The sequence below is a fragment of the Dipteris shenzhenensis genome, chromosome 20 (genome assembly GCF_047967505.1).
Source record: "Dipteris shenzhenensis isolate YYH24624 ecotype China chromosome 20, Dip_SZ_1.0, whole genome shotgun sequence".
NCBI lineage: Eukaryota > Viridiplantae > Streptophyta > Polypodiopsida > Gleicheniales > Dipteridaceae > Dipteris > Dipteris shenzhenensis.
Window position 1 is genome coordinate 37,161,938 of NC_141615.1, and position 16,471 is coordinate 37,178,408.

Below are 16,471 nucleotides of genomic sequence, written 5' to 3' on the forward strand. Positions count from 1 at the left end.
ACCTATGCATGGAATGCAACTATCTCAGCACACGTCAAACTCGGAAAAAGTGAGAGAGCTCTTCAGCTGTATCGTCAAATGCAGCAGGATGGTATAAATCCAGACAGAGTGACATTTTTATGCACTATAAAAGCATGTAGCATTTTGAAAAATATACACCAAGGCAGACTGATACACCAGAAGATTTTAAAAACCAAACTGGAGTCAGATGTGATCATTGGGAACACTTTACTTGACATGTATGCCAAGTGTGGAAGCCTAGCGGAGGCACGCAGTCTATTTAACCAGCTGCCCAATCGAAACATTGTTACCTGGAGTGCGATGATTTCGGGATATGCAAAGCATGGTCAAGGTTATTTGGCACTCCAACTTTTTGAAAAAATGCAAAAGGAAGGCCTACAGCCAGATGATGTTATGTTTCCAAGTATCTTGAAAGCTTGTACTGCTAGTGGAGCCATAGAGCAGGGCAGGCTGATTAATGATCAGATAGTGCAGAATGGCCTTGAATCAGATGTGGTCATTGGAAGCACTCTTGTCAACATGTATGCCAAATGCGGGAGTCTTTGTGAGGCTCGTAAAGTGTTTGATGGATTGCCAAATCGAGATGTGGTATCATGGGTTACAATGATGTCAGGATATGCCCAGCTGGGGCATGGTTATTTGGCTCTTGAACTTTTTGAGAAGATGCAACAGGAAGGCATAAAGACAGGCAAAGTCATGCTTTTGAGTGCATTGAAGGCATGCGGCAGCATCAGAGCCTCAGGACAAGGCAGGCTGATACATACTCAGATGACCAAAAGTGGAGTAAAATTAGATGTGGCCATTGGGAGTGCCCTTGTTGACATGTATGCAAAATGTGGGAGCATAGGGGAAGCTCGCAGAGTGTTTGATGAATTACAGAATCGGAATGTGGTATCATGGGGTGCAATGATTGCAGGATATGCCCAGCATGGCCTTGGTCTTTCTGCTTTTGAGCTTTATGAGAGAATGCAACATGATGGCATAGAGCCAGATAATGTCATTTTTTCCAGCACCTTAAAAGCATGTGGCAGCGCAGGAGCCATAGGGTACGGCAGGCTAATACATGAGCAAATCATCAAAATTGGAATTCAATCAGATTTGGTTGTAAGCAATGCTCTTATTTACATGTATGCCAAATGTGGGAAACTGGAGGAGGCGCACAAACTATTTAGCAATTCTCTGGATCGGGATGTAGTGTCATGGGGCACAATTATTTCTAGCTTTGTTGAACATGGGCATGACATGTTGGCTCTTGAACATTTCCAAATGATGCTACACGAGGGTGGATATGCAAGTGAAACTTTATTTTTGTGCGTTTTGAAGGCCTGCGGCAATATAGGATCCGTGATGCAAGGCAGACAGATACATGACCAGATAGTCAGAAGGGAATTTGAAGTAGATTTGATTATGGGGAATGCCCTCGTGGACATGTATGCCAAATGCGGAAGTTTAGAGGAGGCAAGGACTGTGTTTGACGAACTGCCAAATCAAGATATAGTGTCATGGGGTGCATTGATAGGAGGATACACCCAATATGGTAACTGGAGGTTAGCTGGAAAATGTTTAGAGCACATCCAGCAACACTGTTTGAATCCAGACAGCGCAATATTCACTAATATTCTGACTGCTTGCAGTCATGCAGGCCTTTTGGAGGACGGGCATCGATACTTCCAGGCCATGATGGAAGACCATGGTATCATGCCATGTCTTGAGCAGTATAATTGCATGGTTGATCTTTTAAGCCGTGCAGGATGCTTAAATGAGGCTGAAGACTTGATTCAAAGCATGCCAGTTGCACCAGATGTTATTGGGTGGAGGTCTTTGCTCAGCGGATGTAAAATACATGGCAACATGGAGATAGCAAAACAATGCTTTGAACAAATTGGTATGTTAAACTCAGACGATGCTGCTGCATATGTGCTGATGTCACACATTTATGCTGATCGTCAAATGTTGGAGGACGTTGACAAGTTACAATGTCTGAGACAAGGTGCAGGTGCATTGAAGAAGGCTGGGAGGGCTTGGCTTGAGGTGGGCAATAAGGTTCATGAGTTCGTTGTAGGAGATGGAGGCCACCCACAAATTGATGCTCTCTCTTACAAGTTGAGCAGGTTAAGAAGGGTTGCAAAGGATGAAGGCCATATGCCGAGCTTGGAAATGGTGGCAGAGTTAATGTTTAGTGAGGATAAGTATGATGCCTCACGGGGAACTGCCCTTAGTTTTGGGTGTTTCAGCATCCGTAAGGGTATATTTACTCAAAGCTATGGATTTGGAGCTCCCTGCCCCTTATAGGAACTGGATATTGGCCAGCATAGCACTGCGTCACCACAGTGGTGCAGGAAGGTAAAACAGGCAGCAGCATATAGTAGGGCCAGACCAGCGGCAGGCCAGGAAAGGCCAATTAGCAACAAGGAGGGACAGTCAACCCTCAACATTAGCCCAGGGGCCTACTGGAAACAGGCCTAGTCAGCCACCCTAGCAGTTGGCCTAAAGGGCACCTCAAGTACGGCTTTCCTCATTCAGCATCACCTCTACAGCAGCAAGCAACCTTCAGGTAGCATCACCAGCCCACGACAATGTAGGCTCTTCATGGATAGCAGCCCCTTGGCTCATACCCCAAGGGCACATTACTCGTATCTATTGCAGCCCTATTGGCTAATTGGTCTTCTTCGTGTGCTTGGCCATTGTGAAGGCATAAGCAATAAAGCAGTAGAGTCTTTGGCTGGGAGCAGAGATCTATTTTAGATAATATGTTATCGTTTCTGACAGCTTGAAGGGGTTGTCGTGGAGGTGGTGCTTATCAGTACAGGTGCATGGTGTTGGAGGCTCCAATGTCAGATGCATGTTATATAGGTATCAGAGCAAGTTTCATTTTTGGGTAGAGAGGAGATGGTTCAGCAAGTTTTTTTTTCAAGATTCCCAAGGGTCAGTTTTGGGAGTAAGTCAGCCGGGTGGAGGAATGGCTTTTAAGAAAATAAATGAAGTCTTATCACCTTACCCATGTGAATGGACTTTATTGCAGCCCCTGATACAAGCACTAGTGGGCAGCTTTCCACATAATGTAATGGCTAACAGACTTTGTTCTCTTCAAGGAAAAAACAGTTTCCAACAAGATTTCAAGGGCATGTTAAGGCAGCCAAGGACCCTTTGCGAGACTTGTCGCATGAAGAGAGTGACATCAACAATGGAAACCTAATATTTTGCTACCAACAAAATAATTTGATACCCATGAAATTCACCTACGAGAAACTCAAGCAAGCCCTCGATCTGCCCAATTATTGTAATAATTCCAATGGCCATATAGGTCCAACTCAATGAAATACCATCTCATAGGCCAATCCAAATCCAACCTTTGGGCAACACTCATGTGGACAAGGCTTTGAGTCCACCATTGTCATCAAGGAAAATCACTTTATAGCGGATTCATCAATATGACGGACAACCACCTTGCAAAAGACAATTTTACCCCATCGTTGACTATATATATAACCTAGACAAGCCCAAAACTTGTGTTTGGGATTCATACCTCAAATGCAAGATCTCATCAAAATATTCCTTCACCCCCTAGTTTGTTGGACTCTCCTCTTTACCTTATGTTCTAACCCGCATCCGTGTAGGTTGACAATGAACAATATCTTAGACACTACCCCCATTCAATGTTCCAATTTTTATCAACTACTATAGATACATTACAGAGGCTACTCAACTCCAACTACATTGGCATTCAAAGCTACGTGGCCTATGTTGACAGGGAGTAGAGACTTCTCGAGGGAATCCAATGCAGAGGAAGAGAGAGGAGTGAAGGAGGGGAGGGGGAGCAGGGTGGCGTGGGGAGGAGGGAGGGAGCAAGGAAGGGGAAAGGGATGGAAGGGAGGGAGGGATAGTGCACCCCCGAGCCAAGATGGTACACAATATTTGGAGTCTATCATTGAACCATATCACCTACTACGAAAAGAGAAAATGACCAAGGTAGGGCATTGAGATGACTAGTAGCAAAAAACATTTTCCTCCCCCCACACAAAGTTCACGTCTAAGTTGTGGGATGTGGAAGTCCTTAACTACATATCTACCTTGAAGAACATAACCAAAAGCTTAGAGCTAGACAATACATACAAAAGACGGTTGTAAGGTGTTGCTTAATGAAACTCTTTGTAATAGGTAGCTTGACTTTTATTATTCTATGCTAATGCACATCAACAAATTGAAGAATTGCTAAAGGGATGCTTTAGACACTTTAGTTTCACATCATATTTTAACTTATCAGCTCTACATTATATAATGCAAACTTATTGGTAGGACCTGTTGGTTCTTGGGCTTGAGGGATATTAAATGCTCCTTCAAGGTAGCTTGACACAAAATAGTTTACATGCAACCTCATTTTTTGTTGGGGTGTCAAGCATTTGATTGCATTTGTTGTAAAATCTTTCGGAATCCTCCATTTTTTATCTTAGAAACTCAAAGAAAACAAAAGGTGTGGACATCCAAGAGTTGCACTACAAAGGATGTATCCAATTTGATAGCATGGCTTGGGTGGTTTCTTGGGCCACTCCTGGGAGTCACTCTGTAAAAAACCTATGAGCAAGCACACATTGAAAATACCTCTATATGTAAAATTTTACTTTTTTCACAATTATTTATCTATCTTTCATATGTATACATGTAAGTTGAATTTAAGAGTCCCCTTCGTACATGTATGTGCTATAATTATATTAGATACGGACTTAATAAACCCCCTCTTATCTATAAACAGTGTCGCAATCTCCTAAAGTTAAAAATCGCCTTCCATTAATGAACCTATATCTCTCTAAAGATGGGTCTCGTGGCCAAGTATTCAAGCTTTTCTTTTCACCTCAACACATCTCAACCACCTTTTTCCTTGCCTTCGTTAATGTTTTGGCCCGCTATACATGTTGGAGAAATATGGTTCTCTCCAGAACATATAGCTGCCCTTGAATGATGCACAATGGGAATTCTTTCTTTGCGGGACAACTCATAGGACAAAAGCCTCTCTTTGGTCCTACACTTAACGGATGTAAACTAAGAAAAAATGATAAATTTGTTAACCATATATCACACCACCTTGTTGCTTGATTACACACATCTATTAAGGTGATCCTTGTTGGAGCATGCAACAACACATTTGGATACATCTATGGGGATGGTGCATATCTTGCGTGCATCCTTAGAGGCATTCAGTGGGATCTTATGTGCTTGTTCAACTTTGCAGCTTTTTGATAGCTTAACTTGCCTATAAAATGGCTCCCAATATCTTACTTATAGCACACTGCTACACCATCCTCTTACTCGAGCCTCTAGTTGTGCAACTTCTAACATGTAGCTCCAACGTTGTGTACTAAAAGCCTAGCTTAGCACCTTCGGCTTTGGACTTTCACTTGCAACGACATAATGGTGCTAAGCTTCTTGCAATTACGTTATGCCAATCAACTTTGTCTTTGGTAAGCGACAAACTTGTAACTTCTTACACTTGCTAAGTCTCATCTCTCACCTCCAACTTGGTTCTATGGACTCAGCTAGCTACTACACTACAGAGCTTAATCTCTTCCCTTAGGAATAGCGTATTGAGCACCTTTGACATCTAGTCACTTTTCCTTAATTGAGTCAATCTCGCTTTGCGCCTGCAATTTTACCAATGATGATGGTGTCCAATTTGCGGATTGATGCCTTGAATCAGTATGCCAATGACGCAGGGATTACCTCCTGATTTCTAGCTACATAAAACCCTTAAATCAATGCCATGTTTCATGATTTGGGTTGTCATCAAAAGGGTTACTTATCATCTATGTCCAACTCAGGAAACTTGCCGTTTGGGACCTTTGAGTTTACCAATCAGTTGAATCCAATTTCGAGCGCAATCAATTCACCTATCAACAGTTCAACGCTATTGAACCCCTTGAATGAAGAGATGGGATTCCAACAAAGTCCCCAAATGAACAAATGGAACAACTCCAACAAGGAGAGGAACGAAGGATCGGGATGGGCAAAGCATAGAGGTGATCCCTTCGCACATGTGAACATAGTCTTCACTGACTCGAATCTAATAATAGCCATTGGTGCAGCATGCGAAGTCAAAAGCTAACAAAGGTTGGCAATGTCAAAGATTTTCTACCCGTGTCAAGAGTACAAAAGGATCTAGGAGTTGGATTGATAGCACCTACCTTTCTGTTGGGTAGGTGCAAATGAATGTAAATATAGGTGGGTTGTATATGAGGGTCATGCTTGTTAATCTGCATAATGTTGGGATCAAGGTCTTGCTCTCTTATGCATCATGTGTGCAATGTGAGTGTCCTTGAATGGTCATAGAGTGTGTGTTTCTAGAGGTGTTCTTGTCCATGTGTGCATTGTAGGTGGTAGGTGCGATATGAGATGTAGGCATGAATTACCATATAGGATGATTGAGAGAATCAACTATTGATTCAGGATGATTGAGAGGATCAAATATTGATTAAGGATAGAGGCACACAAAAAATGGGCGAAGCATGGCTCCACAAGTGCAAGGTGGATAGCATTATAGTGTATAAAATGTTGATCAGGTAAGTATTACAACATTTGCAAGCACTTAGTCCAAGAGTGCTAATTCAACAAGAACATGTGGACCGTAGAGGTACATTAAGTGGAAAGGGAGACCAAAGGCCTACCAAAATGGCTGTGCATTGATTACTGGAGTGGTGCTAGTAGACGTCGATGTACAATGGTCACAATATCACAAGAAAAGGCCAGACAACTCCAAAGAGCCAACTAAGCCAAGGATTTTTTTAAAGGAAGAGAAGAAGATGGCAAAGGAAATCGGCCAAGCCCTACAACAAACCCTCCACACCATAAGGGAACTTCAAGTCCCCAACCAATAAATGGACCATTACAAAACTTTTGGACTCAAAAAGGCGATCTTTAGAGAATTATTAAAATATTAGAGGCCTAGATAAGGGAATATGGAATCCATCAAGAAGATTATGCCATGTGGACTTCTATGCAAAACAGAGACTCCCAAATCTAGGAAAAAATCCACATTTTTTCCAAAACATCAATGGTCCTTCACAATAAAATATTACCTGTTTTCCTCCCATCCATATATTCCCTAAGTTCACCTTTTCCTTCTGGTTCAACCATTTGGCCCAGAACTTTGACTTTCAAACCAAGTCTCTCCTTCCTGTCTCTTCCAAAATGTTTTACCTCTTCCATGCACTCCAAAAATGCATTCACATTACTTTCTAGCACCTTGTTTCATACTATCTTCATTCCATTTTTTATCAGTCATTTTTTCTCTTCTCTATTCATATTTTTATTCCTCCTACAAAAATCTCTTAGTGAAAGCTTCTATCCAAGCTCTATTTGTCCCTCTTCTCTCTTACTCCATTATCTTTTCCATTCATTCTCCCCTTGCCCCTCTCTCTCTTAGAAATCCAAGATTCGACCAAACTTTGTTTGGAAAGAGGAAGAAAAACAAGCATTTTATCATTCACCCCTTTTTGCGTCTTACTAAAGCATAGAAGAGAGAACATATATTCTCAAGGTAATGAAGTGATTTTTGTTTGAAAATTTTCACTTTATTAAGTACATAAATTTTCATCTCACAATCTATCTATATGTTTGTTGTACAAGGCAAGGAGAAGGGAGAGATAGAACTAGATGATATTTGAAGCCATAAGACTATTTTTGAAGTTGTTTCTTCTCTAATATATATTTATATAGATAGATAGAGAGAGAGAGAGAGAGAGAGCGAGAGAGAGAGAGAGAGAGAGAGAGAGACATGGATTATTTTTTCATTTTAGTTTCGTTAAGGAGCAAAACCTTTATATTGGCATCGAAAGTTTATATGGCCTAATAAAAACAAATGTTTGAAACATTCGCTAGGATTTGAAACTTTTATGGAAAAAAATACAACTTTCGCTAGGATTTACCCCTTTTACTTCAAATTCCAACAAAAATATATATCAACATACCACTTTCTAACAGCATTGCAAAACTTAAAAATTTACCTCAATAAACTTTCATCGAGATTTTATATTAATATATAAGTATAGCTTTGATAAAAACATTCGTGGAGAGAGAGAGAGACAGAGACAAAGAGAGCTTGTATTTCAAACTTTTGTGTATTCTTTTGTTTGAGGGGGATAAAAGCAGAGAGAGAGAGAGAGAGAGAGAGAGAGAAGGGATAGACTTCATATTTTGAACTAAGTATTTCAAAATAATTCTTCCTTTTTGTGTGAGTGAGTAGCTTGAAGGGGGGAGAGAGAGAGAGAGAGAGAGAGAGAGCACTGAAGTATTTTGAAATTATTTTTTATTCATTTCTTTTAGGGGTTAGGTTAAAGAAGAGAGGGAACGGGGAGGAAAGAAAGAGAGGGATAGAGGAAGACAACTAGAGAGAGACAGAGGGAGAGAGAGAGAGAGATTGTGAATTCTAAGGGAGATATATTTATGGGTGCAAAGAGAGAGGAAGAGAGCTATAATTAATCATATGTATTGGAGAAGGGACTATGGAGATGGAAAATACCTCGATATTACCAAATGTCGAGGTACTTTATAGTTTGTTATACTGAAAAACATAAAGGATGAGCATGAGGAATGGATTCCTCAGCTCTACAAGAAATATTCCTGGATTACAATGCAACCTACTAATCATGGGTGTTATAAAGATGCTCAGAAGGATGCAGAGGATGTCTCCTAACAATGAAAAGGTAGAATCGTGGATTTTGAAATGTCTCTCGAAAATAAGACAACGCATTGCATGTGCATTCAACATGTCTTTACCCATGAGGATATATATGTGTAAGGACACGTAGTTTGTGCCACATGTCCCAAAAATCAACCTACTAATCATGGGTGTTATAAAGATGCTCAGAAGGATGCAGAGGATGTCTCCTAACAATGAAAAGGTAGAATCGTGGATTTTGAAATGTCTCTCGAAAATAAGACAACGCATTGCATGTGCATTCAACATGTCTTTACCCATGAGGATATATATGTGTAAGGACACGTAGTTTGTGCCACATGTCCCAAAAATCATGTCGGGTGTGGGGTTCCCAAGTCCCACGCCATAGCCTCGTGGAACATCCCAAAAAACCCCGAGTGGGGATAACTCTGGAGGGATAATAAGGTCATTATATTCAAGGTCTCCCAGGGGTACTTTGTGCTTATAGGAAAGGTCATTATATTCAAGGTCTCCCAAGGGTACTTTGTGCTTATAGGATAGAAATCCCCCTTTAGTACACGTGTCAACAATGCGGGGCATCCCCCCCATCCTTAATCTTGCACTTAGAGGGGTGAAGGCCTCCACCTCTAATACCCCCTATGGTCGAACCCCAAAACACCATCAATGTACTCACCAAATCAAAGGCCCGCACCAAACCAAGGCGACATGGTCAAACCGTATGGGGTCGGCAAAGTTGCCAAAAGTGCCTCAAAGTCCACACCAACCAAATAAGCAAACAACCATCGGTGCCAACAATCGCCGCCCGCACAAAGTCGTACTGAAAATCACGCTACAAGTCATGATACCTTGAGGTCACACTTCAAAGCCACCACACAGATCATGATGTCTCCATAGGTTCACAAGTTCTAATAGCACCACGCCATGCAGCAACACTGCCACGCCATGCCAAGCCGTTGTCGAAAAACAGACCCTGTTAGGACACACAATTCATGCCATGTGTCTCGAAAATCACACCAAGTGCGGGGTCCCCAAGTCCAAAACCATAGCCACGCGGGAGCTCCACAACCCCCTAAAATACCTCGGGAGGGGATAACTGTGATGGAGGGCTAAGGAGGTCATCATATTCAAGGTCTTCCAAGAGTACTTTGTGCTTATGGGATGGAAATCCCCCTTTAGTACATGTTTCAACAGCACCAAGAAACTCCCCCAATTCTTCCTTAACCATGCCCTTAGAGGAGTGAAGGCCACCAGCTCCAATAATACATGCATCGAGATGTAGACCTTTCATATTGTAGGCCCAATCATAACTATTTCACAATGTATTAGGGTCATGCTTTAAAGTATTTGCATTTAGCTAGCTAAATGGGAGCTCCTCTCTCGCTATTCAAAAGCCCAATTTGGATGCTCTCCAAAACTTCACCAGGTTGGTACAGTCTGTCAAGGTCAGAAGACTACCATCAATGAAAGCGAGATTGAAAATGCTCTAGGAATTTCTAGAGGCAGTTTGCAAGCACACTTTTTCGAGAAGCAATGGAAGAGACAGGATATTCTAGATGTATACCCCAACGCTCAGATTAGTAAAGATGGTGGATTCAAGCTTTCTAGCTTGCCACCAACAGACCTCCAAGATGTGTTGAAGAAGACCATCCTTCCTAATACGAGAGGAACCGTGAAGTTCTGGCAGGTTCAAGCAATAGTAGGTGATGCATCTTTCTCAAGGACAATCTCCAAGAGCGTGTTAACCAACCTGAAGATTGCGTGGATGGCAAATCCCAATTGTCATCTCAATCTGCTGGAGTTGCAATGCACCTGATAGCATCTACCCTCAAAGGCATTTTTGAGCAATATGATAAGCAGATGTCTCACAAGGTGAATTTTCTACAAGAGAAAGCCACCGATGCAGCAAAGGCAGTGCAACTTGATAAAATTCTCAAAGAAGGTGCAGAAGCCAAGGTAGAGGAGGCACAAGAGCAAGCTGAGGCCGCTATAAAAATGGTCGACATGGAAAGGCATAAAAGAGAAGAAGCAGAGAAGCGCATGAAGGAGCTCCGAGATAGGCTCGAAGAAGTGAGAAGTGACGAGGACATCGCGGACAAGGAGCTAGCAATGATGTGAAAGGAGCTTGAAGATCAGAGAGCTGAAAAGGAGGGTCCTTACAAACGGCTCTGCAACATGAAGAACACATTGAACATTGCAAAAGACCAGATGATGGAGGAGCTGAAAAGGGAGAATGCAGAAACCAGAAAGGTGATGCAGGAACTGCGAGAGAGCTTCAATTTTAACCCATCCTCAAGTTATGGCTTATTTTGATTTCAGAGTTGGGATGCCATGTGCGCAATCCAGTCGTTCCTGTTGTAATGCTTTTGCACCATACAATTTGTGGTCTATGGTCAAGAAGCTTATCTCATCTTAAGGAGGGGTACACGGCTATGAATTTCAGAGGGGATCTCATTACTGAGGTTGCGGACTTTGCCATCGAATCTTCTTGGGAAGAGGTTTGGCGGGGGTCTCATTGTTGAGGCTAGCATTTCTTGCTATCTTGCATACATGTTGGATGCGATTGCACCCCTATCATTGAGCTTGTAGATAATTTGTATGCAAGTATGATATTTTTGCATATTTCTTATCCTTGCATTTGTTTGATAGATACTAGTAGGCAACCCGCGCGTTGCTGTGTGGGGCAAAACATGATACATGTGTTGTTGCTATGTAAAAGACATTCACCATTGATTCTACACACTTCAACTTGCTAATTAATATATTTATTTGCATCATATCAATCTAGAAAAGGGAATTCACTACATGGGTTGTTGTGGATGTAAAAGACATTGGTGTATAAACAACCATTGCTTTTAAACTCTGCAACTTAAGAACTAACCAATTCTAGAAAGCAAAGGTTGCTCATAATTTCCATATTTCTAAAGACCTTTACTGCTGGAAGAGCTACACCGATGTTTTGACAACAAAAAAGAGACGCGCTTTGCCCAGCTTTCACCAAAATTCACCTGTGAAACTCTAAAGGTGAAAACTGAGTTTAACCACAGCAACGTTAGTAGCACATGTATGTATCTATGGGAGCTACTGGAGAGCTCGAAGCGGAGGTACTAAATCCACATAGGAGCTTAAGCACCAGCCGATGGACAAAAAATATGATGTGCTGGGACTGGAGGGCTTCTGGTACAATGGAAGACGATGCTAGACGCACACTCGTCAGGAAGACAGAAGCTCATCGATAGAAATGCGCAGAGAAGCATGAACATCATCCGCGTGCTCCGAGGAGAGGGGGTACGAAAGCTTTGGGGAGGAGGGGAGGGGAGGGAGAGGGTAATCCCCTTGGAGGATGCAATGGACGTGCGTCATGGAGGGACGAAGCAGCCGATCAGGAGGAGACCAAGGTTGAGCAAAAGCTCCATCTCGCGCACATCGAAGCTACCGCCTCCAAGATCCTGCCCTGCCTTTGCAGCTCCCACACCATGTCCACCAGTACCATCTCTCCCTCCAGCGCCCTCCTGCCTGAAGCCAGCTCAAGGACAACTGTACCATAGCTGAACACACCCGTCTTGGCCGTCACCCTCCCGTTTTCCACTACCTCGGGTGCCACATGCCCGAACATCCCCGCTAACACCATTGATTCTGCCCTCCTCGCCTGTAAACGAGCCTCCCCAGCCCGTATTCCCCGTGCCTCGTGTTGAAGTTGTTGTCTCGCATCACATTGGTTGACTTCCCGTCCCTGTGCAGAATCACACACCCATCGTTTCCATTTTGTGACTGCTCCTTCGAGCACACCCCCCCTTCGTGCAGATGAGCTGCAATCCCACTGGCTATCTCGTATCTTTGCGCCCAGGAGAGACCCTCGCACTGGTTGTCGAAGAGGAACCTGTCTAAGCTTTCATTTGGCATGAACTCTTACACAAGCATCAGCTCCCCCCTCTCCAGGCACCAGCCTTGGATAGGAACCAAATTACGATGGCGGAGATCGGTGAGGATTCTTACCTCGTGTAGGAACTCCTCGAATCCCTCCTGAGGATCCTGGGCAATTTTCTTCACAGCTACAGCAACTCCCGAATCAATGAGCACTCCTTTGAACACACTGCCCAAGCCGCTGCTTCCCAACCTTTGGTTGTCACTAAATCCCTGCGTAGCTGCGTACAGTTCTTTTGATATTCACAGGAGCCCCGGATTAAATCACACCATGCCATTTGTTCCGACAATCCAAGGTTGTTTGTTTCCTTTGGCCTTGCGTTAGGCATACTTATCAATGAACTCAAATGGTGATGTATTTCCCTCGCTGCTTGTGTCCAGGGTGCACTTTGCAACAGAACATCCCTCCCGGTTCAAGGATGGTTGATTGTCCTATGACTGCCATAGCTTGACTTCCCAATCTCAATGCCTCGTTTTCTAAAGACATGCATGCTTCCAATAGGCTCGTGTTTTTGCTACTCCTTTGGCCGTCCACGCAGTAGCAATTCATTTTGGCAAATTATTGCGCAGTTCTCTTCTTTGGAGCTTCTTTAAATCTTCCAAACTACATATGGTAGCACCCACTCTAAGAAGCATTAATCCTTCAGTGCGAAACCTGTGCAGGATGGTAAATTTGAGATGTGGAGGGGTGGGCTTTTCTGTGGAGCTGCCTACGCATGCAACTTATGAATAGATGAGCGCTTGCATAGGGTAGATGAAGGATCTTGGAAGTTGGAACCAAAGAGAAGCTCTAGCGTCACCCATCTAACTCTGTCAGCTTGGGATATCAACGCTCCAGCAACGATGAAGTTGTGGGCGACTAATTTTCGCAAGTGGAGCTAGAGACTCGTATGACGTTTGGATTTTTCGAATGTAAGATCGTTCAATCGTCAAATGCTGACACGCGGACAACTCCTCTCTCTCAATCCTCCTCTTTTTTTTCTTACCCCTTAGAATTGGATGGATACATTTTTAACCTATTAACCACGCACAGGGAGCCTCCAACATGCTTAACTTTGGCATTGTAATTAAATTTATTTTTTTAGTTTTTTTTTAAAGCACCGAAGGACCCCCACTTAAGGAGAGACAGTCTTCAATATGAATGTCACACACCATCAAGCTTGAATAAGAATAGGACCTTCTTTTATGACTCCATGTTCATCGTGCCAGATCAAGAAGGCTAGTATGCAAGATTAAAATCTCTTCCATTGACTTCTTTTGAAAGCTCAAAGTGGCCTCTTTCAAGCACAAAGATCAATGAATCATATAGAAGTAGAATGTTCAATGATGTGAGAAATGCTATGAAGCCAACTACTTGTGGAAGAAAGGCTAGGCTAAGTTGGTTGCTTTCATTCCCATGCTTTGTTGGTTTCTTTACTAATTGTGAGCAATTGATAAAAACAAAGATAACATATACCTGCAAGAGCTTAGAACTGGATTGGAGCATGTGAATTATTTGACAATGTATGGACAACAAGAACCGTGCCATAGTGAAGACTTGGTACAATGTCGATTGAACACTTTAGATGTGACATTTCACTAACAATCCTTGTTTGTATAAAAAAGGAACATTTTACAGGATACTATTATTGATGGATTTCAATTGTTGTAGGTGTTTCATTGGAAGGCAAAATCTTTGCATGTCTTTCACATCTAGAAGGTTTAGACCCAAAAACCTACAATGGGAAGCGTTGGATGATGATTTTTGTGATGGTAGTCATAGCTCGATTGTCAAGTTATTCCTTTCTCGATAAGGACATCCTAATCTAATGTTGGAAATGGAAGCTGAGTGGCCCATGCAGTTCATCAGAGAAGAAATGAAGTTGGCAACATCAAGCCTCCCCAAGACTATTATTTTAAACTTGATAATCACAAAGTTAGATATAGGGATGAGACAAACATCCAAGTTTGTAAGATTTTTTGTCCCCCACATACTCTAGAGATAATAGAGACACGATGGTAGGGGTCCATCTTGTTGTCCCAAAGATTAGAGATTAATAATATCCAATTTCTTTGATGTTCAGTGCTTAAACAATGCACTTAGCCATGACTCAAACATTGTTAGATGTATGAAAAGGAAATACAAATAATGCAAAGCGATCTCTCCTTGACTGTTAAGACTGTATTTAATCATTAGCACATCTAGACTCCCTATGGGTTGAATGACAAATTGATAAATCTTATAATTTTAAAACTGCATGGATATGTTCGTGAGTATATTATTTGTGTGTTTAGCTTAAAAAGTCCCATCAATAATTCAGCCATACAATTAATTCCATCAATTGGATAAAAAGTAAAAAAAGGAGAACATATAAGAAAAAAATATTTGAAACATCTAGCACATTATAAGGCATTTCCGCTTCCATGAAAAATGAATGATAAACTTGATAGCACTTTTTAAGAAGTCATAAAAAAACTTTGTAGTCATTGTCGTCTAGCTGGTACTTGTCCGTTCTTGCATTATATGCCAAGTTTGCTAATGCAATAATTGTCTCAATGTCCGCCATGTTTAAGTCTCTTAAATCATATGTAAACCCTATGTAAACATTTGTGATCCTTTTTCCCTTTGATACGACCCATAGGTTATCTCTTAATAATATATCCTTGAAAAAAGTATCTCTAGGTATAGCTTGTAAAATCTCTTTTTGTTCTCCTAGAATTTTCTTGACATTAATAACACGTGATATGGTTTTCCATACCTACAATACCCATACACAAGGGTCTAATTTTGGATTGTGTTTGAATGGATAAAAGTAACAAGCCCTTTTCTTGGATCTATCTTTTAGAGAATTATGGAATTATTCTATTCCATTGTACTTCATTAGAAGGTGTAGGTTGGAAACAAACACTCTACCACCTTGATCCCTTTACTAAGGGTTATGTCCTTACTTCTTACATTAGCATGTCCTCTTTTTCTTTCTTTCTTTCTTTTAGGAGTGTCTTCAAGAATTGGTAGACTTACACTACAATGACTCTCCTAACCCTCCCTCCAAAGCATGTCAGGTAGCTCTATTATGAATCTCCTTAAAGGAAATCCATGAACTTAACATGGCCTACAGGATCATGGATAGTTCCAATTGTTATTCCATCTTGAAAACTCTGTGTCAATGATGCAATCATGATCCTTTATAATAGTCATCTAGGCAATCTTGAAAACAATTGCTATAATTTCCCAAAACCTCATCGATCTTGAGAAGTTCTCCAAGAAATGGAGTTATCCCCTTCAATACTCTACGATTGGCTTACAACCAATACTAGATTTTTTCCTCCACCTCTCTCTTTCTTATTGTGGTTATTCCCATAGCCTCTTTGATTCTAATCTGTATTTGGGTCATGAAGTCAAGGCCTTTGAGGATTACCTTTAACAATAAATCACCTCCCAATTTTTGAAGTGTACTATCTCTTTAGTGCCACTTCCATTACCACCTCCCAATTTGGCCAATATCCTAAGGGTGTAGTCAAAGCCATCTTGTGATGACAGAGAGGGAAAAAAGATATGTCTACACGTCCATGAAAATCTTACTGAGTAATTGTTGTAGATGAGATGGATGTAGAAGAAGCAGAAGGGAGAATGGATTTTAATGTAGGGTCCAAATCAAGATGCTTTGTTTAGAAAAACGGTGGTGATTTTCTTGAAGAATTATTTTCCATTATTGTTTTTTTAATACAAAAAAATCCACAATGCAAACGCGCTCTTTGTAGAGGTGTCTATTGACGATATTATTGAATCATTGGGAGAAAAGGACACTTGGAGCTCTATATGAGTTGAATGATCAAGGAATTCTAAAATTATACATAGGTTGTGTTTTGAGAGGATTATTT

At 41.6% G+C, this 16,471-nt stretch overlaps 1 protein-coding gene across 1 annotated transcript; it reads left to right on the plus strand.

Moving 5' to 3' along the window:
• Positions 1 to 237: 237 nt before the first annotated feature.
• On the plus strand, positions 238 to 2,313 carry LOC147889611 (pentatricopeptide repeat-containing protein At3g53360, mitochondrial-like). The gene has a single exon (XM_087391280.1). It carries the CDS (start codon positions 238 to 240, stop codon positions 2,311 to 2,313), a length of 2,076 nt encoding a protein of 691 aa, XP_087247406.1.
• Positions 2,314 to 16,471: the final 14,158 nt, after the last annotated feature.

Excerpts from the sequence above, each read along its gene's own strand:
- LOC147889611 (XM_087391280.1), top strand. The coding sequence starts at position 238 with ATGTATGCCAAGTGTGGAAGCCTAGCGGAGGCACGCAGTCTATTTAAC.